We start from the raw sequence: 23,010 nt of genomic DNA on the forward strand, positions 1-23,010 counted from the left end.
ATTGAATGGCAGGACACTCACTCGCACACGATTCTGATTCCGATTCAGGCATTGTGTCTGCTCGGGTAAGCGGAAAATACATTAACTCAAAAGCAGCTCCTGAACTGAATTTATTTTCAGAATTTAAAGTAGACAATTGGTACATAATTGGTAATTACTCCGCTCTTGATTGCAAATGCCCTCTTCAGGGTAAATCTCGTAGATACTCGCATATAGTTTTTCTTCGAAACAACTCTCAAGTGGTATGCAATTTTAATAATTATTACTTATTTAATCCGTCGATGCTTTCCATCTAAAAATTCTTTCACATCTGTGTGCTTTATTTCTTTGGTTTTAAATAAACATTTAATATGCTTATTTATTCAATAGGAGGAAAAAAGTATTGAATGCCTTAAATTTGAATGAATATGCAAATCGATGGAGTGACAAAAAACGCAAAAATAAATTGAAATAATGTCGGCTAGGAGGAGCTTCAAAATAGGCTCATAAACAGCCGTAATGTGTGAGCCGTTTATTCTATTTTATTTTATTTTATAATTTAAATATGCCATATTTAATTTGTGAAACAAACACAGAAGGAGAGGTGTCGCAAGCCGCCTGCAAGCGGATTAAATTCGTCTGGCCTCGGATCACATCACATCGTATTTTATTAAATTTTATTTGAAAAGTTTTTAGCCAAAGTGACAAAGAGAAAAATCGATCACCTGTTTAAAGTTCCCATCCGCCCACGTCCATCCCACGTCCACAAGGGGACAGACCCGGAGAGCAGAGGGCTACTTGGCAGCTGTGCCAACGCCTGGCGAACGCATCAGTCAACGTCCTTACGGTCTAACAAAGGACGACATTCGGCGGGTGGGACTCAGAGACGGACTCCTCGTCGGGGACCACTTTATAAGCCAAATTCAACGCTCGCTCTCTCTCCGTTGCGGCTGGCAGCAGTGCTGGAAACGCTTTTTCGTTGTTGCTGCCAATGCGCCAGCCTTTGTCTGTTGTTTGCCTTCGCAATGACGACAACTTTTTACATTCTTTTTAGCTCTCTCCCTCTTTGTGGCCCCCCTTTCTTCTTTTGGCAATTTGTTTCTGCATCTTACAACGAATTCAATTGAAAATTTCAACAGACACTCGACATTGGGCGACTCGGACTGCAAATTTAAAAACAAATTTGCCGCAAAGCAACAGCAGCAAACTTTGCAAACAAAACTTTTGCCACCCCGCCACCCGACGAAACTCCGCTTCGATTTTCAATTTTCGCAGCTCTGTGCCTTTCAACGGGTCAAGTGTGGACGTGCGTCTAAATGTTACGTATACGCCACGACGTCCGTCCGTCCGCTGCACTTCAACTTGGCACAATTGGCAGTCTGTGGCTGTATCCTGTGTCTGTGTGCCGCCGTCTTCCTCAACGTCTTTGGCCACCGTTTGCTGTTCGCCGAGTGCACTTTGCCCTGTACGAAACAACAGACAAACGCCCCAGCCCACTGCCCCTGCCTGTGGCAAGAAGAAAGCACGTTGTTGTGGATGCCTCTCTGGTATTTACTTTTCCTCCCACGCTGTCTCTGTCTCTGTCTATAGGTTTTTTCTGTTTGTTCTATGTGTGCGGCAGTGTGTTTGCCCTTCGTTTAGTCAGAATGCCAGCTATGACAAAATCAGAGAATCAGAGCCAGAGCCGGAATCGGAATCAGAATCGAATCGAAGCGAAGGCATTGCTTGAGCCAATGCCAATGTGGAAATTGTCAATAATTTCAAATTGATTTCTATTTGATTTAGCACAGCCACAAAGACAGACACCTTACGCCGCTGCATGCTCTATAATTGTGATAGCCACGGACACAGATACGTCTATGGCTATGGCTACGGATACGTGGTCTTCAGTTTCCAAGGGTTTTGAGGCACAAGAGCATAAGTAAAAACGTAAACTTTGACAAACACGCGGCCCTCGTTTTGAGGCCAAATAACATTAGATGGCTATTAGAGGCTTGGCCGGCGTTTTACGACGAAACCATAAAAAGCATTACTTGAACTGCTGCTCGAGCTCCTCGTAAAACTCGTGAAATTTGTAAGGACTCCTTCGTCTGAGCCGAGGCCTAGTCCTAGCCCCTTCCGGCCCCAGCCGGCAATAAAACGCAATCGATAAGTGCCTCAAAGTGTTGGAATGCCTCGTAAACAAATGGGGCGAGCCTGCACCTTAAAGCCTTCCTCCATCCATTACCCCAAAGGAGGTGGCTCACGCCTGGAGGAAGTTTATTACCGCCACCATCATTATATCGGCCATGACAATTAGATACACGTATACTATATATGCTCATATCTGTATCGTTTGGTGGTGGGGTGTTTGGCTTACCCTGCTTGGGCGAGATGCTGAGCACCTGCTGCTGGGGCGACTGCTGCTGCGAGTGGATCTGGTACTGCTGCTGCTGGACGACCACCGCCTGCTGCTGGGCGGCACAGACGGCGGCGGCCACCGCCTGCTGCTGCTGATGGTGGGCGGCGGCAGCGGCGGCTGCTGCGGCCACGGCCTGCTGTTGCGAGTGCTGCTGCTGCGAGTGCTGCTGCTGCAGGTGTGGCGACTGCGACTGGGGATGCTGCTGCTGCTGCTGCTGCTGCTGTTGCTGCTGCTGTTGTTGCTGCTGAGTGGTGACGATGGTCATCTGCTGGGCCTGCTGCTTGCCGTTCTGCTGGTGCTGCTGCTGCTGCTGGGAGGGCGCCTGTTGCTGCTGCTGCTGTTGCAAGTGCGTCTGGTGGATGGCCAATAGCTTGGTCTCGTACGGCTTGGCGCCCACCGACAGGGGCTGACTGCTGAGCGTCATCTGTGCAGTGGCTGGCATCATCAGAGTGGGCATGGCCAACATGGTATTACCGTTTTCGTTTCCGTTTCCTGTTTCAGCTGCACTTTCCGTGGGTGTTGCTTTTGTTGCTGCTGTTTCTGCTGTTGCTGCTGTTGCTGTTGCTGTTACTGCTGGTATTGCGGTGTGGAATTCGCACGTTCTGCGGTTAAACACAGCCTGCTTTGATGTTTAATGAAGTGCCTGCCTGCCGCCTTGCAGTTGATGATGCAAATAAATTGTGTTATAATTTGGCTAAATAATTTTTATAGCTGCCTTTTTGTGTGAAACCGCACTGTTGTTGTTGCTGCTGCTGCTGCTGCCGATGCTGTCGAGTTTTATGCGCAAATCATTTGAGGCATTAAATAATTTCTACAATTTTACTAATTTGAATTGCTGCCTTTCTGCGGTTTTCCTTTCCGTTTGCTGTTTTGTTTGTTCCGCTTCGTGTTGTTTGTGGTTGCTTTTTAATTTTGCATAAAAAATTCGCTCTTTTTGCTTGACCTTCACTTATCACAGACCAATGAAATTTGTGTTGAAAAAGTTCATTTGGTTTTTCGAATTCAAAATCAGAATCTCTCAGGCACAAAATGCCGGAAATTCCGTTGATTTTTCTATAATTTCAATCGATTGTTAAAAACTTGCCAAAATATAATTAAATATGCAATGGAACATCGGTATTCCCATATATCTAAGAATATTCTGTCAAGTAGAAACATAAACAAAAAAAAACGGATAATGCTAAACAAACAAAAGTATAATTAACTTTCTCCCTGATGCTCGAGCAAGTGCTGTTTTCCCTCCATTCCCCCCAAAAAAAAAAAAACATATATAAAACTGAAGTCTTGCCTTTTTTATGTGCCTCTTGGAGGGATGTGCATGGGCCTGGGCTGTGGCACAACCATTATCATATATCAGGACTAAGCCATTCACACATCATTTGAAAAATTAAATTTAATATTTTACGATTTGTGTGCTCCGCTCCGCATACAAAGCGGAACATGAGCCAACAAAAAATAAAAAGTTATGCGAGAAAGTCCTCTAGAGGCGTGGATGGGTGGGTGGGGGAGGGTAGACATCGAAAGTGCGCGTAACGCAATGTCTAAGTGGCAAAAGCAGAAACAGACAGCTCAGCCAGCGAAAAAATTATAACAATAATCATAAAAGGAGCAGAGAGTACGAGAGTACAAGTGCCAAAAAAGTACGAGTACGAACAAGAAACGGAGATGGGTTTTACGACAGACGCACCCTGAAAGACAGAGAAAGCGGCAGTGGCAGCGGCAGCGGCAGCGGCAGTATCAGCATCAGAAACCCCAGACCCTGTCACCCTGTACGCCCCAAGTGTTGGCAAGTGTCAGAATCAGGCGCAGCCTCGACGTCAGTCTAACGCTTCCGGTTTTTATAGCGCCATGCTCACAAAGGGATAAGGGGATGGAAGACCGGAGGGACGCAGGGAGGCAGGGAGGCAGGGCGGCAGGGACGGCGGGACAGACAAATGCTATGTATAAATATAAACTTATATTTTTATTTGGAAAAGCCAGGACAGGACACATACAGTCAGGAAGCACTCGCGGCCAGAAGACACACAAAAAAGCACGACCAGGACGAGGACGAGGACGAGTGCATGAAACACACCAAAAATACAAAACCAACACAACAATCTGTGTGTGTGTGTGTAAGTATGAATCACACACACTCAGACAGACGCACACAACTGCAATGGCCCTTTTTTATATAGGAAGGAGCCCCAGTGCGATGTCGGCGGCAGTCGGCGTTGGCTGGCGGCAGCATTTATTGGCTGCTCGTTGTCGGTTTATGTGCCACATAAGCCGAAGTGGCAGGCTCCTATGGTTGTTGCCGCTGTTGTGCCAGTGTTCCTTTATGCTGCTGCTGCTGTTGTTGTACATAATGTGGCCAAAAAACACAGCGGGAGCAACAAAACACACATGCACGCAGAACGCAGAGACGGTTGTGGCAGTCTATGTAAATAGCGACTAAAATCGATGCTAGCAAAAGCGACAACGAGACCAAGAAACCCGAAAACGAGTTGAATATTTCCAAAATACTACGATGCTCAAATCGATTTTCTTCGAAATATCAGAATATCTTAGATCAATCTTCGAAAAGTATTCAATATAAAACTGAACAACTGTCAAAACTTTAAGCAAGTTTGGTTCAAAGAAAGTCTTTTGGCAGCTAGAAGAAAATATATATTCTCGATCTCACTGAATTCGGAACACCTAAGAACACCCATAATCTAAACACGAAAGAAATTATAGCAAAAAACACATATTCAACACCAAAGGAAACTATAACAACACTCAAAAATCACAAAAACTAAGAACTCATACAGAAAATATTTATTTTAACTGTTTTGAAAATGAGTTTTGTTTTTTTTTTTTAATTTGTGTATTTATATTTTTTTGATAAGATTATTTTTCAGCTTCAGTTCGCATTTTATTTTAATTTTTTTATTTTATTTATGAGTCGCACACATCGTTGATTCCTTGATTTTTGGTTTGAGTTTCTCTTACGTTTTTGGGGGCTTTTTATATTTTGAATTCTCTTTATCGAGCAGTTGTTGGCTTTTGGTTTGTCGGTTGGTTTGTTGGTTTGAGAAATTATAATAACAACTTAACAACAATGTAACGAATATCCTTTCTTAACGAGGACACAATTCAAACTGAAAGCGAAGCGCATTCGTCTGCCTCACAAATAGTCAACATATCGGCTCGCTTACCACTATTCTGCCGGCGTCGCCGTCGCGTCAAAATCCTTTTTGGCATAGCCGAGCAGTGTCCTCGCTCGGCCCTCCACCCGACGACCAAAAGAACGAGCGAGCAATCCCCGAACATTGTCATCCAAAATCCTCTCCCCGTCATGCGCATTTCGCTTCTTCGAATTGGTTGTGGTCCGCGCTAAGCCATTTTCGAATTCGCTTCGAAGAGGTAATTTCCCTGCTTTTATCGTCGCAGCAATTATGGTTACCCTTTGGTGTTATACGCGTCGTCACTCTGTGGGATGTTCGACTTTGGGGCTCTGTTGTGCATCTCTGGCTGTGGGTATCCTTAACAGCGTTTAGATTAGACGCATTACAGCCACCGCCTCACAGACATCACTCTTCATTACGCGAAAACCTCTAAGTCGTGGGGCGAGAGTGGTTCGAGCCGCCGCTTGAGCTCCGCTTGAGCCGCTTGAGACGCGAGAATGGGGGCAGGCCACACCAATAGACAAGCAAACAAAGGCTCAGACACACACTCATACTGAGAGCAGCACATGCTATTGTTTATGTGCTCTTGAGAGCCAATAATCCACTTTTGTCTTGTTATCATTCGAGCGCCCTTTCTCACCAAACAACCAGGGAACTACCACGACCACCACCAACCCCCCAGAAGGCGAAGGAGCAGCAACCACAACGAGCAGCAGCTAGGCCCTGCCTTTGCCTGTGCCTGTGCCTTTGCCTTGGCATTTGGCTCTGGCTCTTGCTCTTACCCGCCACCACTTAATTTCTACTTGATTTGTCGTTTAAGAAAACTAATTGTCTGCCTTTTGTTGAGCGTGAAAACAATAGAAAACATTTTAGCAACTGTTACATTGGCCAAAAGCGTATTAGACGCGGGAAAAGGCAACGGAAAGGCGAAGGCAAAGGACAAGACGAAGACGAAGATGAGGACGAAAGTCTGAGGAACATTTTGTGGCAATGTGGAAAGTGGCTGGCGACTGAGTCGCAAATGGCCCTGGTTTTGGTCACGCAAATGAGGAAGGGGGCTGTGCGGGGCTATGTGAGAGTCTCTTCAAGGTCACTGCAAAAGATGAGTGAGTGCCGCGAATGGCGACATTTTACTTTGCCCCGAAGCGGTCTCTGATCGATTTACCCCAAAAAGGATTGGTATGCTGGCCCCCCCGACGCGTCGTGCTGCATAGCGTTGCATATTCATGGGCCAAAACACAAGCACAAACACTCGATGCACCGTTGGCTGTGTAACAGATATCGGGTTTTGTGGCATGCAAGCCTTCAAGAAGGGTTGAAAGGAAAAACTTGTGGCACGCATATCGTAAATCTATATATAGAAATAAACAGTAACGAAAAAAGAGTTTCTGCTAAGGAAAGACCTCACTTACCAGTAACAGTGATCCACTCCTGCTGGCTATATTGAGTATTTATGCTACGAATTGATCTTAAATACATAGACAGATACACAGATTTCCCCCATGGGCTCTTTCCATTGAATATTTGAGCAGCTTTGAACTATTAAAGGGACATACTCCCGCTAGTGGCTGGCTGCCGGATCTCTCAGCAAGTGCATTATGCAAATGCAGAAGTTCGTGGAGCTGCGCAACCGTGACGACAATGACGATGGCCACCGTAACAGTCTGAACTGAAAGTAAAACACCAACGACGACGACGACGACGACGACGATGGCAGCATGGTGACACATTATCCGCTCGGCGACTAAATATGTAAAAAATACAAACACCAGCAACTGCGAAAGGCACACACACACACACTCGAACAAAACACACACTCTCAAGCACACACACGGAGTAGGTAGGGCTCACGTGAGCGATTAAAATCTGAAGGAAAGTATTTCTGTTTTACTTTTTTAGTTTTTTACTACCGTTGCTGGCACTGGCACTGCCTCTGTTGCTGCTGCAATGTTGAGGGTTGTTGCTTGAGGTGTAAATGAGTCGAGTTGGAAGGGTTGCTGGTGGCAGCGACGCAGGCAGCGTGGCAGGCACCGGCACCGGCACCGGCAGTGGCAGCGTCAGCGGCGTGTAATTGGAGGCGAGTGTCGTGTAAAATGTAAAACTTGTGCCGTAAATAAATCAAAACTTTCTGACTGAACAAACATTCAGGTGAGCGAAAAAATGCAACAGCAACAGCAGCAGCAGCAGCACCCGCCAGCGGCAGCGACAGGCACAAGTGGCAGCGGGGTAGAGGTATGGTGCCACATTTTCATATTGACAAGTGTGCCAAAGGGGAAAGCTTGTCCAGGGAGGAGGGGCCTGCAGCTGGGAAAACTCAAGCATTGGGTGATGCCCGGACAAAAACAAGGCTGATGCTGCTTCTGCTGCCGGGGTTATTTACACTAAAAATTGGAACAGCTGCAAAGCGAAGCACTTACAGCAGCTGCCTGAGGGGCTGGGGGACTGGGGGACTGGGGCACGAGGCTGAGCCGCGGGTCCATTATATGCCTGCCACCTGGTGGATGAGGCAGATTCATCTGGTATTCCTCATTGGTATTTTACGAATAAACAGAATTCCCTTTAACATATATACTGGAGAAATCTACTTTTCCAGTTCCTCATTTTTTCATTAATCAAGACTTTTCCTGGAAAGTATGAGCTACAATTCTCGTGAAGGCTAGAAAATCTCTGCAACAATCTATTTTATTATATTGTTTCTGTAGCATTCATTGGAATTGTTAGTAATCCCCGTTAGCAAGTATTTTCTGAAAATAGTTCATTAAAATTCCACTAAAAAAAATACCATTTTAAACTCTCTCTCTCTCTCTAAGAGTTTTTATCAGTATTTTTCGAAGTCCCTCCTTTCTTAAAAGGAAATATTTCTATACGTTTCATTCGAGTAGAAAAATACTTTTTTCCCAGAATAGTTCATTCAAAATGTTTCTTTTTTAGCCAGAATTCATTGCTGTGAGCGATCTTCTCTTATTGATTACATAACTGGCTAAACAATGGACAGATGAAAAACCGTGTGCGTTGAGGCGAGGCTCGGAAAACTCTCATTTGATTTATATATTCATTATTCAATTATATTTATAGGCGAAATGTAAATGGCCCACCGGCAGTGCCCTGAATACGGTTACCTAACAACTAACTAAAGTGAATTTAAGTTGTGGCCGAGAAAGTTTTTGCGCTATGCACACTAGAGGTGGATACACGGCTTGTCCTCCACATTTGTAGTCATAATAAAATGATAAAAATATTAATATAAATAAACAGGGAAGTAAAAGAGATCTGGAGAACATTTGCCGGCATTCAGCTGCGTTTCCAGACCAGAAGTTTTTGATACCATCTTTAGCCAAAGACAGCGACAATAGAACTGAGCGGAGGACTGAGAATGGGACAGGGACTGGGACAGGCACTGGGACTTTCGCATAAGTTGACAATTTTTTGTCGCTTAAGGTTGGGCTTGGCTTTGCCTTTGCCTTCGGCTTTGACTTGTATGTTTTTCGTGTCCCTTCCTGCGGCATCTTCAGGATGCTGCTGCCGGCATAAATATATTTATTTTGGGCTGAAAAGTTTTTCCCATTGCCAGGCAGCGGCAGCGGCAGCGGCACCCAGCTGCCAGCACCGCTTAGAGGCAGCTCGTCCCGTAATTGATGGTCAGCGTTTAACTTAATTGTATGTGGAGAATCTGAGCAGTACGTGCATGTCAGTGGCATGGGGCATGGGGCATAGGGCATGCTGATTGTGTCAAGATTTCATTTCAATTTGCGCCGCGATAAGGCTGTGAGACATAAAAGTAAATTGAAACGGCTGACACTGACGCTGGACGCTGGACGCTGACACTAGAATCAACTGGCCACCTGACCATCGCTGGGTCCTCGTCAGAAGCTCGTCACGCACGTGCAGGTGGAGCAGTTTCAAAAATTTTTAATTGAATTTGCCACTGTCGTTGTGTGTGTGTGTACTCACTGTGCAGCGGTGGCATGTACTCCATTTCCGAGTCACTGTCCGCCATGTCCTTCAGTTGTTCATCTCTCGGTGTGCCGGCAGTTGCAGCATTTGGCGTGGCAAAGGAGTTGGTACGCAGGGCCATTTCCATGGCACGCAGGGCGGGCAGGTTCCTGGGCAATTTGCCATTCTGCAATGGAGCCAAGTGATGGACCATTAAAATTACACATAAATAGATAAGGATAAAAATAAGGACACGTGCCAAGCCATTCTAATTTAGAGCACTCGCTGCGGGAGACATTTCCTAATTGAAGCATTCAACTTGATTACGACTCCGACTCCGAGAGAATGGGAGAAAGAGAGAGAGAAAGTGTAGCGTTACGACGATCCTGAGACTAATGCCAAGGACACACCGTGCGACAAGTGTCCGTTCATGAAAAAGGATTACACGTAGTAAAGCTTCGGAATAGAAACAAATGCCCTAACCTGCTCCTGCAATCCTGTATCCTGTTGTGGAAGCTCTGTCTCTTTTTCCCTTATTTTCTCCCCTTTTTTTTTTTGTTTTGCTGTAGGTCCAACTAAAAAGCAACGACGTGACGACAACAATAACTACTACTGGGGGAAACAGCAGCCAGAAATCCAATTTCAGCAAGTAGCACGACATAAATTTGTTTTCTCCAACACACACACAAGCACATACACTGGCGTAGATATGGTATGGGGTATGGCCCATGTCCTGCAAATGAATTCTGTTAATGCAGACATTACTCGAGCATATTAAAAGTCCGAGTGTCCATTTCGTCCGGAATTTTATAGCACACCAAAGGGGGCGGCAGACACCAGGGCTACAAATAGGCACATTTGTTCCCCCAGCACCGCAACCAACCCCCATGTGCTCCCCTCCCCGGCATCAGGCAGGCCACGACTGCAGCCAATGGCCAATGTAGTTAGCAGACCAGCCATATACGCATATTTGTTTACCTTGCCACGACAATTGCGGTGGCCAGGAGAACACCCAAACACCCGAACCCCAACCCGCAAACGAACCCTAACCGAGAGCCAGAGCAAGCCTCTGGCGAGCCCCTGTCGTCCGGCCGGACATTTACTTTATTTGATGTGGCGAAATGAAAATTGTGACATAAAAGGGACTAAGAACATAATTAAGTAGTGTCCGAATGTGCGAATCCAAAGGAATAAAAAGTGAGCAAACAAACAACAGAACAACGAAAAAAAAACAGAGGGCAGAATACGGTAAACTATTTGTCGGACTATCCGAATGCTGGGGCCACCGAATGACACTTAAAGGATTTGCCCGGACGGGACTCTAAATATGCTCAGCGTTATGGGATGCTGGCCCCCCAACCTCCCCTTCCCATTCCCATTCCGGCCATCGACGGGCCCACAGAGCGTACATTATTTGCTGTCCCCCGTTTCCAGGCCACGTGTCGGCCACAAAGGGTCATGATTAGTTTGTTCAATAAAGAAGATACACACGCCTGGGAAAAAAAAGAACACACACACACACACCAATGAAGATGAAAAAGAGAGGAGCGGAAAAAAACTTAAATATAGAGAGCATTTATGCCCCGCTAAATGGCACTGAAGTTATTTGAAATTTATGAATAGTAATATTTACGATTGAGAAAAGGGGAAAAAGCCCGGGATAATATTCGAAATTAATGATTTCAAGAGGCGCTGTACCATTGGTGGACCATTGCCAAAAAAACAAGGGCACGAAGACAAATGATCCTACAACATTTATAGAGCATCCACTTTCGAATTTATACGCAGACTGTGGCCCCAATTGATTCAGAATATGGATTATGTGGGATTCGTGTTCCAGTTATCCGCCAAATTAAATAACCGTCAAACCGTCAAAGGAAATCTGCACAGAAATTATATAACTTCTCTGCTTTCTCTCCCTTCCCCTCCACTCCGCCGTATATTTTGTCCAATTTTCTTTTTGTTCCTCTTGAAAGACGCATATCTCTCTCTCTCTCTCTCTCTCTCGTTCAGGGCCGGCTTTCTGTGTTTTGCTGTTGTGTCGCTGTTGCTGTCTTGGTTTTTGCTTTATTTGTTCATTTTTGAGTATTTGATTTCATTTCTTTCATTTTTTTTTTTTTTTTTTTGCATTTGCATCTCTTTGTGTATGGGTGTGTGTGTGTGCGTGCGTATAGCATAGTGTACAGTTTTTAATAAAACAAATTCAGCGGGCGACGGCCTGCGGCGAACATGGCAGGCAAAATTAAATTATTTCGTTCTTCTGTCCCGATCCGGAGATGAAAGCAGGAGAAAGCAGGCGGTCTGGCTCTGGCCGGACGCAGAACATTTTATTATTTGTTGTTGCCACTGACAGGAAGACGGGTGGTGGGATGGAGATGGTGATGGGTGTGTGTGTGTGTGTGTGTGTGAGGGGGGAGAACGGGTGCTGGGGGAATTTGACAGGCCTGTCTGCCAAGTCAAAAGGAACATGACTTGGTCCCCACTCCCCACTCCTATTGCTTGCCCGAAATTGGAGACGTCAAAGTCGGTGTATTGCTTGTAATTTAATGACCAGCAGACCCATCAAATATGCAAAGAGAGTGTGGGGCTTACTGTTCATTATAAGAGGCTCCAAGGCCTCCCCTCTTTTCTATCCTTTCACGTGACGTGATCCCTTTGGCGATGCGTGTCGCTCTCTCTACATGTGCCACACTTCCGTTTCCTGCTGCATTTCTTTTGCATAATGGACGTTGATTGATGACGCGCCTAGCGACAGGTGAAAGTATATGCTGTAATACATATTTATGAGGCTGGACCGGCGATGGGGGACCGAGGGGCTCGGTCGCATAATTAGTGGCGCGCCGGAGTATGCAATGCAATTTATACGACCACAATGCAGCGCCTCATCGCCGGCGGCGGCGGCTGTTTCGAGGGCAATCGGCAATCTAATGTCATGCAATTTGCCTGGCTGCAGTTGCCATTCCCTCATGCATCCCTCTGCATCTGCCGTTGCAGTTGCATTTGCCCTTTCCTGGTGCCTTTGCCTTTGCCACTGCTGTTGCTGTTGCTGTTGCAGTGGGCATTCCTGCCTGCTGCAATGGCTGGGTCGGCCTGCTTTGACAGAGAGATGCGGAGATTGCGGAGATGGGGTGCGGATGGATGTTGGTTTAGGTATGGGTTCGGGAGTAAGGATGAAGATGAGGATGAAGCCAAACACAAAAGCATGCCAAAGGCATCAATCGGCAAAAGTGCAGTGCAGTAGATAGCATGCAGCTCACACACACACACACATGCTGCTGCTGCGGAAATGGGATGGCAGCCAGTGCCGGAAAGACACGCAACATTGCATATTGAGACCACACGTCGTATGAGCAATGCCAAATGTTGCCAGCATATAGGAGACGAGGCTCAGGCAGAGCCAGCGAGAGGGCCTAAGATTGCGTCCAAGAGGCAGCAAAACTGGCTGCGACATCGCTCATAATTCCAGTTCCAGCTCCCATCTGCCAGCCCATGGACAGCCCGAACAAACAAACAAAAGCCCATCCTTCCCTCCTGAATCCCAGGTCCGGGCTTATGGCCTGCTGGCTTATTGCAATATCGGAGGCTCGTGGTTTCAGCTGTGTTTTGCTCTGCTGTTTTATATGCTCATAAAACTTTCAAATTCCATTTCTTATATCAGTTCGGAATGAATTTATTAGCCGCAGCAGGTACGGCACGGCAGAGGAGCCGAGTGCATACATAGTTATGTGCACATTTATCTTCTTATCACTTGCCAGGGCCAAGAGTGCAGCAGCGCAGTCCCAGGACCGGACCCAGGACCAGGACCAGGCCCAGCAAGCTGCACTCCGAAGCTGTAAATGTTGTGTGTTGGCCGCTTGAGTGGCCATTGGGGATGCTGGGGATGCATGCACCTGGCTATCGTTTCAGCCAGAGTCTCAGCCACCGAGCAGGTATAAATCAAACTGCTCGGAACCAAAGCAATTGGCCAATTATCACGGAAAGTTCTCCATTCTGCCCGGCTTGTCAGGCATTAATTTTCAGCCACAAATATTTGCAGTCCCCCCTGTCGATGGCCAGAGACGGCGCTGGGGCCGGGGCCTGGGCCGGTACTTGGGTCGGGGCGGGATGGCGGGCCATTGGAAATGAACCCAGAACGGCTTAAGCGACGACAGCCACTACAGGCAACAACGGCTGCCATTTAATCGAAGCCAACTAATTGCCCCGTAATTGACAGTTTGACTGTTTGGTAATTTGTTTTTGCATGTTGCGCTGTCAAAAAGTTGTTCATTTTTTGCCATACCCACCCACCGTTGCCGTTGTTGCCGCTTTTGCCGCTATTTCGCCCTCTCGATCTATGTATTTTTCCGGCTGGGCGAGCGCCAAAGCGAATGAGTACGAGACTGCGGCTGATGTGCCCGGGAGACGGACTTTGTTTCGCTCAAAAACAGGAGCTTGGCCATCATCTAACTGGCAGGAAGGCAGCCCAGCCAGGAGTTGGCTTCAGATACTTTGTGGCTCATATTTGGCAATGCTGTCCATTGCCCAGCATGTTTCTGATTAATTAATTAGTGGTTTTCTTTATGAACTGAAAATGTATCTGATCTTTAATGCTTAAAGAGAGTGATATCAGAGACACTCACACCATCACAGAGCACTGCTCAATGGAGGCACTCAATTTTGGCCATGAAACCAAATATTCAGCGCCTAATTTATGTAAAAGGCAAATAAATCAATTAATGTCAAACAACCTGTGAACCAGAGCCCAATGAACGATGGAGAAAAGATATGCGGACCTGGGCCCCACCCTCCGAGCATCGCTGGAAGGGCGGGCCGAGGGGCTCCCCCTTGCTGGAATAATAATAATTAGAGACCGACTGACATTTTTAGGCAGGCAGGCAGGCTGGCAGGCAAATATAATTAATTACGTACCACAGAATACTCGTACAAGCCAACACAATACAAATTTATAGAGCCGTGCCACGAGTCGCTCCATTCAGTAGTTTAGCAAAGGAAAACTTTGCCCCTTGTGCTGGCTGCTGGCTGATGGTGTGTCGTTTGGTATTTTCAAATGTTGTGCTACACAAACATACGCCCAAAATAATGAGTTGGAAGGGAGCGGACGGAGATCCAATACCAAGAAACCGGCAACAACAACTCCAATCAATTATACGGCCAATTAAATGCCGAAAAAGCAACGGAAATACCCAGAAATATAATGGACTGGAATCCAGACCGGCCCCAGCCCCAGCCTCAGCCTCAGTCCTGCAGAGTCGGCTGGGGGGGAGGGTGGTGTAGCCCCAAGCGTGACCCACCTCCAGAACCCAGAGACTCGTGGCTGCAATTTATTTTACGTTGTACTGAAGACATTTTTATTTGTTATTGAAAATAAAGATGCTCGTGCACGTTGCCAAAGTTAAACAAAACGAAACAAGCCGGAACACAGCCCCTCAAGGAATGACAACGTAACGAGTCTGCCAGTCCGGGTTGAGCTTCAATTGGGCAGAGGAAGGAGAGTGGCAACTGTTGGGCAGGGAGTTACCAGGTGAGTGACAGACAGCCGCTTTGTCAAAGCTACCACAAAACACTAATTTAATGAAGCAATGAAATGACCATCTGCGAGACTCCTGGCGTTTCGGTGAGTTTCTCGTTAGTTACGGCCATCCGAACGACATGCAAATTAATTGACCAACAAAATGCAACGAAATGAAACAAACAACTCACATGGTTCGGCCAGTCATTAGGAGCAGCTCAGGATGAAACTTGAGTCTCTTTTTCCCCCATCTCTGCCCCCCACCACCCACCACCCACTCTCCATAACGCCACTCGGTGCAACTTTCGAGCTGCTGTGTTGCAGTGGTCCCAGCATACTAATATCCCACTCATCGGAATCGCTTTCGTTGCAGCTCCTCCTCGATGGCAGCACTGTGGCACAGGTAATGTTTTCCTTGATATTTGCCATTGAATAAATTTCAAAATAAGCCTTGCAGGAATATTTGGAAAATATTTTACAGTCACAAAAGAGAACCGAAAACAGAAAAGGCGAAAGTCCAAGAACAAAATCTGCAGAATATATATATATCCAGAGCTATAATCTATAAGGAAAACAAAAAAATACACCCTCTAAACATAAGTTTGACATCATGAATCGACCCTATATTCGTTGTCTGGGTAAGCAAAACAGGAATATCTCTCAGGAATTCTCTCAGTGCACAGTTCATGCAGACATTGATAGTTATTTCGGACAGTCCACTTCACATATGCAACATTCAAGCTATCCATAACAGCACACACAACTTGTGGCAACTCCAAACCCCACCTGACACACGGCAGCTTCTTGTTACGGGCCATTATTGTTTTTCGATGCAATGCAACTAAATTACAATTCAAGACGAATGCTTGCCATATGCCAAGTGCCAAGGCTCGAAGCTGCCAAGCTTTTATTTAAACAATGCGAAGGCATTTCAATTACGCCGAAGACAAGTGGGCCGGCACTAGAGGGACGGCATTTATCATTTATCATTGATCATCTGGCCGAGGTGGTGCCTGGGTCTGGGCCCCAATATGAATCAACGCCTTTTGCGCAAATTGCTCAGTTAACCAGAATGATTGATTCAATAAACACTAAATCTGTGCGGCAGTGATTTTCTCACTAGATATGCAGATTATGCACACTCGAAATATTTAACATAATTCACTCGATGATTCTAAGCAGACCTCTGCACACAAGTTAAATTCTATAAATTCTATAATATAATTGCCGCAATGAAGTATGCAGCAGTGCTGGGCAGATAAATCGGTTTTATTAATTGATTGAACACTCGAACAGAACAGAGTTAAACCTTTGAGGGCACAATTTTTGGATTACATAGTACACATCTTTCATTCTTTTGGCTGGATTTTTGCTAACAAAGTTGCCTCCAGAGTGCCTCCTGCTGCTGCTCCTGAATGCCTCTAATTTGACAGCCGTGTGGTGGCCTGGCCTGGCCCCGGCATTGTTGTTGTTTCGCTTACGTGGTGTCTGTCTATCTTTGCCAGTGACACGGCAGAACACAACAAAACACGACACGAAATGCCACGCCCCCCTTGGACAGCGGGCCGCACGAGCGATTTCCTTCTGCTCCAGATTTTGGTAAAACATTTTCTTTGTGTCAGTTGAGGTTGGATTTTATTGTGTTACAACAGAGTTTGGATCAGAGCCGCTCTTCCCACGCTCCCTATATCTGCTCAATCCTTGCACTTTTTTCCCCACAGCCACAGGCGGCCCTGCCCGGCCCGGCGTCCCTGTGCGGTATTTGGGGATTTGCCCTGACAGCCAGTTTGAAATTGCAACTGTCAATTGCATTTAATTCGCGCTGTTCCTGGCGGTTTGACCTTAGCAAGAAACCACACAGGCAACACAACAGCAAAAAAAAATAGAAGAAAAAAGAAAGTGTAGAACAGAGCGGAGACAGAGACTGGGAATAGCAGAACAAGTTAACGCTAAATTAAATTAGGACTGAAAAGAGTTTAAAAAGGATGGCTGTATGGCCGTGGAAAATTCACGGCATTTATCCAGTGGCCGTAGTATCAAGTGTACGTACGCCTCGCGGGCCGCCCATTGAAAGTGAAGCGGCTGACAGCGTTTACACTTTCAAAGGATCTGCCCCCGCCGCCGCCGCCGCCGCCCCGCCCACGTCCACGTGCACGTCCGTGCCGGTGCCTGTCGAGTGTCGCGCAAAATAAACCGTTGGAATGGAAACGCAAAAAAGAGCTTTTGCACGGCTGCTTTTGAAATTTGGCGCCCTCGCATACAGAGCCACATCGTCACTGAGAAACAAAGAAGCACTTGACGGGGCTCACACGCAAACACACACACACAGACACACACCACTCGCACACAGATACTCGGTATGGCATTGTGGTAAAAGCTTTCAAGTGGCAACAGCAAAGGCAAGAAGAGAGAGGCTGCTGGGGCAGCTGATGCTGCTGCTGGGCTCCTTTGTATCTGCAGGACGATGATTGAGAGAGCTCAGTGCGTGGCACACTCGCACTTTAGCACACACACACACACACACGGACAGAGATACGGACACGGCCACGGCCACGGACAGTCGGATGCGGTGAAATTCGAGCCATTCTTCAACAGCAATAACGCCACCTCGCGGCCAGTCCGCAGATTAAATTAACAGCGCTGTGGCTGTGGCTGTGGCCCCAAGATGCTGTTTGGTGAGATCAGCAGCTATGGATGTTGGGGATTGCCCTTGGGAGCAGTAAAGCATTTACAGGCTAGAGCTCTGTGAAAGGCGAGAAAGTCACCACAGTAGCGGAGCTGTGTGACTGTTAAGGCCATGAGTGTGCCACAATGGGGGGCAGGCAGCTTTCTGCAGCACTCAGTGAAGCTACCCCCCAAGCACCAAGCAGCAAGCGCAGTTCTGATTTGGATTGCGCTTTTGGCATCGGTTTTTCTGCGTCTTCAAATGCCTTTTGCTTTTGCCTTTTTTGTCTTTGCCGCTGCCAGGCTGCCATGCTGCTGTCCAATTTACCAGTTTGACTGTCAACGGTTTCCTTCGACTCTTTTCGCCTGTCGCTGGCTGGCCACAAGGCAGTCCTTTGATATTGCATCCTTTGGTGCGGCTATCAAATTTCTTCTGTTTCTGAAGAAACAGAAACAGCAACGATGTTGCAGCCTTGCTGCCTCCTGAACAAGGACATGCCCATGCCCGGCTTTCATTTCATCTCGTTTCCCATTTCTTTAAGAAAAATAATGACAGCATCAGCATCGGTTGCAGATACTTTTTACAGATACTTCCCAATGGCTTCCCAATGAAGTCAACGCATTTTGTATGGACCTCCCCCCGCCCAGAAGAGTCACATCTTTCCGGCCCGCGGAATATGCTGTTCCCTTTGTGTGTCGTGGCTGCTTTTTGTTGGCGCGTTAACGCGGTATATGAAATATGAATTCACTTACGCTTCACTCCTGGCTCCTGACTCCTGACTACTGGCTCCTGCCCCACCCCAACCCAGGTCCATTAAGCCACGATTCCCCACACCCAACCGATGGATTCTCTAGGACCTCTGGCCTCTCCCTTTCTTTACTGGCAACAGTGTCTCCTTTTTTTTGCCTCCTTTCAACAGACCATCCAAATTGGTGATGTTGTACGGGGGTCGACTCGTTCTCCATTTTGCCTTTTTCTGATTCTGGGAATGCTTTTTGGCAGCCCCTTGCCCACGATCGGGCACAAAAAAAAAACAAACAAAAAAGTGTCGAATGAGTGCGAAGTGCCCGAACTGTTTTTATCGCGCAGCCAAATGTACTTTCTGCTGGCAAAAACCAAAAAGGAAGTGGCAAGACACGCCAAAGAGCACCCAGAAGCACCCAGAATCGCGTTATTGGCAAATGATGAGAAATTGCAAATCAGAAACTACTTCTGTGTGTGAGAAAAGTAAATATTGGAGATTGAATGAAACCAAAGGCTTTACAGTCGTTGAGAAAACGCTTTTTGTCGAAATTATATTATTTTCTTGGCTGTGTGATGGAGTATAATGTTGAAAGAGGTTTTGTGCATAGTCAGGTGACTTTGACCATTTTTAAACCCGTTTCTATATATCTGGAATTAATTTAGACGTCAATGGAGGCTCTCTGAGGTTCTCTAGGTTCTCTGAGACCTCAGTTAGAATAACTATACATTGCGACAATTATTATACGCGATACTCAAAATGATTATAGCGGTATATTAGATTTGTGCTGAAAATGGATGTGTGTAACGTCCAGAAGGAATCGTTTCCGACCCCGCAAAGGACGAAAATCTGTGGCAACAACATTGCAGATACGAGAATCTATCAAATTTTGTACTTTGCACGATAAAAAAATTACGTTGCCGGCCCGGATGAGTAGATCACTTCCTCATACTTGTAATTTGCAATACACCCCCAAAAAGTTTAAAAAATCTCTATAATTTTTAAAGTTTTTTTTCCCCAAACTTTTCCTTTTTCTGCTTTGTTTTTTCAGCCACTTTGACTGCCACAGTTACTTTGTCCCCGTTACTATATCATAAGTAAAGCCTTTCGTTTCCAAGAAGTGGGATTATCAAAGAGATTTTGACAGTACACCTCAAAGAGAACCAGCTCAAAGCTTAGGCAGCTTTAAACCCCCATCTACACCACATGAGAAACATTAAAAAAAACATTCGAAAGCATCAACAGACAGAGACAGAGAGAGCGACTCGAACTCTAACACCGAAATCCGCTTTGAAATACTCCGTAAGTGCACATGGAATATGAGCAGAACAATTATTAGATGGCAACCAACTGTTTTTCCAGTATAATGCTTTGGGGCGGGTCAAGTGGGAGAGAGGAGAAGCACCGAAGCCTCAAGTGATTTGAAATGCAGCAGCAGCCAGAAGCAACAGTCGGGTAAACTTTCCAATGCAGGCCCGGGGGCAGGCATCAAAATCATTGTGGATTTACCCGGACATACACACACACACACACACAAACACACAGAGAGACGGAGAAACGGAGAGAAGATAGGACACATAGCTACCACTCATGTGTGGGGGAGTACATTATAACAATGGGCTAGTACAAACATTAAAGAGAGTACATAAAATGCTTTCTTTGTGCATGATAGGGCGCTCGGTTTTCCGGAAACACACGGAGGAACAAATGAAAGCGAATGCCGAGGCGAGGCAAAGTATTGTTAAGGTCTAGAAAGACCGCAACACACGGATACAAACACTCGAAAGTATGCCAAAAACAGAGCATCTTTGGGATGTATTAGATATGGACAGACAGGACGGACTGTCGAAAAAAAAAAAGAAGAAATTTATTTCATGAAAGATTTAACATACAAATGTGCAGGATAAAGACGAGTCCTGCCCATGAGAGCGCTTTGCACAACGAGTTGGGCGAGTCTCTTCTCGTAAATAAAACTACTTAAGCACATGTGAATGAACAGAATTAAGGATGCGAGAGACTGTGATGTGCATTTTGCTTACGTTTATTTCAAATGTAAAACATATTTCACTTCAGCAGCAGGAGACTCGCAAAGAGGGACAGAATGGAGGATGGCAGTGGTCTTGTCATCAGAAATATGAAACGAAAATTGCTGGTAGCAAACTTATGAATTTTTATATTGTAATCTGGCACGGCAGCCCCTCTCCACATAAAGAAAGACATTGAGAGTGACCACTCGGCAGCAGGAAGCTCTACGCTCTCCCACAAACATGGACAGGAAACGGATGTCGAAGCGTTGACGTCGCGCATTTGTGTGTGTTTGTGTCTGTGCGCAATTGTTGGTGTTGCAGATTCTTAATCAGAACCAACTTATCTGGTATGCACAAGCAGAGCAGCAGAGCAGCAGAAGGCTATCAAATGAACGAATCGCTGGACACGGCCAAGAAAAGCAAACCGACGGCAGACACTGCTATCTGCTTGTCCTTGCACCGGACTCGGTGAGCCTTTACCTGAAACCTGAAATCTGAAATCTGCAGGACAGCAACGTAATTTAAACAGCACGTTCTGCATGTCGCTGGCCAGCAGTGGAGAGAGAGCGAGCCAAAGCCCCAATCCAATCCTCAAGTCCAGCTCACTTTTTAGCCTGTTCTTTGCTGCTCCCTGTCGCTCCTTGTCATGCCTCTATACTTTCTTGTTGTGTCCTGCGCTTCTTTACTCATATTAAATGCAAAAGTCATTGAGCGCAGGACAACACTGGAGAGAGTGAAGGGAGGAAGAGCTTGTGGCAGGGCCAGTGGCAGAGCCAGTGGCAGAGGTAGAGATGGAGGCGCCACGACTACAAAAAGAACAAGTTTATTTCCACATCCTTGGACATGAGTTTGCTGTAAAATTTCGTGTTGATGATCTTACTAGGTTATGCATTAGTTTTTCCGTGCTTGGCCGAATCTCGCCGTGCTCCATCAGCTCCACCCCTCCCTCTCTGCAGTTCTTAAGCCCCTACCTCCTGTGCTTTCACTTCCGCTTGTACTTTTCGGATTTGCCCCTCGCCAGTAGCTTTGATTTTTTGTGTCCTGTCGCTGCGCTAAATCTCACCGACATGCATGCAGATGCTCCGTGAAGAGTGCCCCTGCAGTTGATGTTGCTTGTCTTTTATGTTTATGTAAATTGGAGTTTGGCAGTGCTGCCAGAGCACCAGAGCACGCCCATAAATATTTAGTATACGTGGTATTGTCCGTGCCTCTGTTGCGACAAACAAATTGCATCATTTTACAGGCCCCGAGCGGATCAGAGCAGAGCTATTGACTAAGTGCTGCTTAGGACTCACCCTCTGGTATGCGTCGATAGCCTTTGCAGCGACGGACTTCAAGGTCTGGACACTCCGAGGCAGCGGCGGTAGCGGCGGCAGTGGCGGTGTCGACATTGGAGTACGGATTGGCTTCTGACAGGGAAGGATGTGCGTCTGATACGGAGGCAGCGGGGGCTGTCCAATCAACTGCTGGTAGTTTCTGATCGGAGGCGGTGGCTGTGGTGGTGGCGGAGCTGGTTTCACCTGGATCAGGGGCTTGAAATCTTCTGGAGCTGCACAGGGAGGCGGATACGGCATATACGACTGTTGCATGGGCATCATGAAGGGAAGAAAGATCATTGGTTGGGCCGGCTGTGCAGGGTGAGAGCTATTGCTGCATTGTTGCAGCTTGCAGGTCTCATTTCCCCCGCAATTCGTGTGGCAGTGCCGCACTGCTTGCACCGGCTGCACTGCATCCGGCAGGGGATTGCTCACGTATGTGTTGGAGGTTGTTGTCGTTGTAGTTTCGGGCACATGCGGAACCAGGCAATTTCCATACCCGTAGCCTGCAGCAGGCGTGGCAGGAAGCTGCTGCATTTGCTGGGTGGTTGTCGTCTGCTGCAAGGTCGTGATGCAGCTAACTTGTTGCTGCTGCTGCTGCCGCTGCTGCTGTTGATTCGAGTAGAGTGGTGGCGGCGGCGGCTGTTGGTGATGCTGGAAGAGCGGAGGCGGCGGCTGCTGGTGCTGCAGCCGTGGCTCGGGCAAGTGCTCATAGCTCTGCTTGCAGCAGCGGCAGTCCTGGCAGCAACCAGACGCAGGCGGCGGCTGGCTACTCCCGTTTCCGCAGCAATTCTTGCTGCTCGAGGAGGAGGGCATGGCATAGGGCTGGCTGCCTGTTCTCGAGGCAGCGGCGTAGTTTAGTAGCTTCGGCGCCTTGCCCGTCGACGGAGGGGCCTGCCACTGGAGGGCGCACGGCAGGATCCCCACAAAGCCAAGTCCCGCAGCGGGACTGGCTGAATTTCCGTTGGACAGGTTGGCTATCTTTCCCGCCACAAGACCCTCAAGTTAACTGAAAAGAAAGAACACTCTTATAATAACATCGACATCTGTTGCTACATTGATATTGAAAAAGCCAAGAAAATTTGTGGGGCGCCTCTCTGTCTTCGCCTACCCTCGACTTTTTATATAATTTATGATTTGTGAGAGCAGAGGGAGAGGGAGCTGCTGTCAGTACGCTTGATTACAATTTTCGCCTTATTAAAACAATTTTACAAAAACAATGTCGAGCCTTCGTTTTTCCGATTTTACCCTCTCTCCCTCGCGCCCCCTGCACGCCCTTCAGCAAATTA

The 23,010-nt window shown here is 46.8% G+C and overlaps 2 protein-coding genes across 2 annotated transcripts in view; both read right to left on the reverse strand.

Annotated features, from left to right (window-relative positions):
* Positions 1-5,432, reverse strand: part of LOC6588478 (nucleolysin TIA-1) — a 35,900-nt gene extending 30,468 nt beyond the window's left edge. The window contains exons 1-2 of the mRNA XM_026984244.1: positions 5,354-5,432; positions 2,339-3,433 (exon numbers count right to left, since the gene is read on the reverse strand). Of these exons, the coding sequence (XP_026840045.1) occupies positions 2,339-2,846 (508 nt within the window). The 5' untranslated portion in view covers positions 2,847-3,433; positions 5,354-5,432. The remainder of the gene's footprint in view (positions 1-2,338; positions 3,434-5,353) is intronic.
* A 2,003-nt stretch (positions 5,433-7,435) lies between these two features.
* LOC6588458 (formin-like protein 14) lies at positions 7,436-22,537 on the reverse strand. Its single transcript, XM_026984402.1, has 4 exons — positions 21,701-22,537; positions 9,481-9,649; positions 7,947-8,023; positions 7,436-7,492 (listed from the first exon to the last, which is right to left on the reverse strand). The coding sequence occupies exons 1-4, from the start codon at positions 22,535-22,537 to the stop codon at positions 7,436-7,438; spliced, it is 1,140 nt and encodes a 379-aa protein (XP_026840203.1).
* Positions 22,538-23,010: the final 473 nt, after the last annotated feature.

This window comes from Drosophila persimilis, unplaced genomic scaffold, assembly GCF_003286085.1.
Source record: "Drosophila persimilis strain 14011-0111.01,24,50 unplaced genomic scaffold, DperRS2 tig00000000-arrow-pilon, whole genome shotgun sequence".
NCBI classification, from domain to species: Eukaryota; Metazoa; Arthropoda; class Insecta; order Diptera; family Drosophilidae; genus Drosophila; species Drosophila persimilis.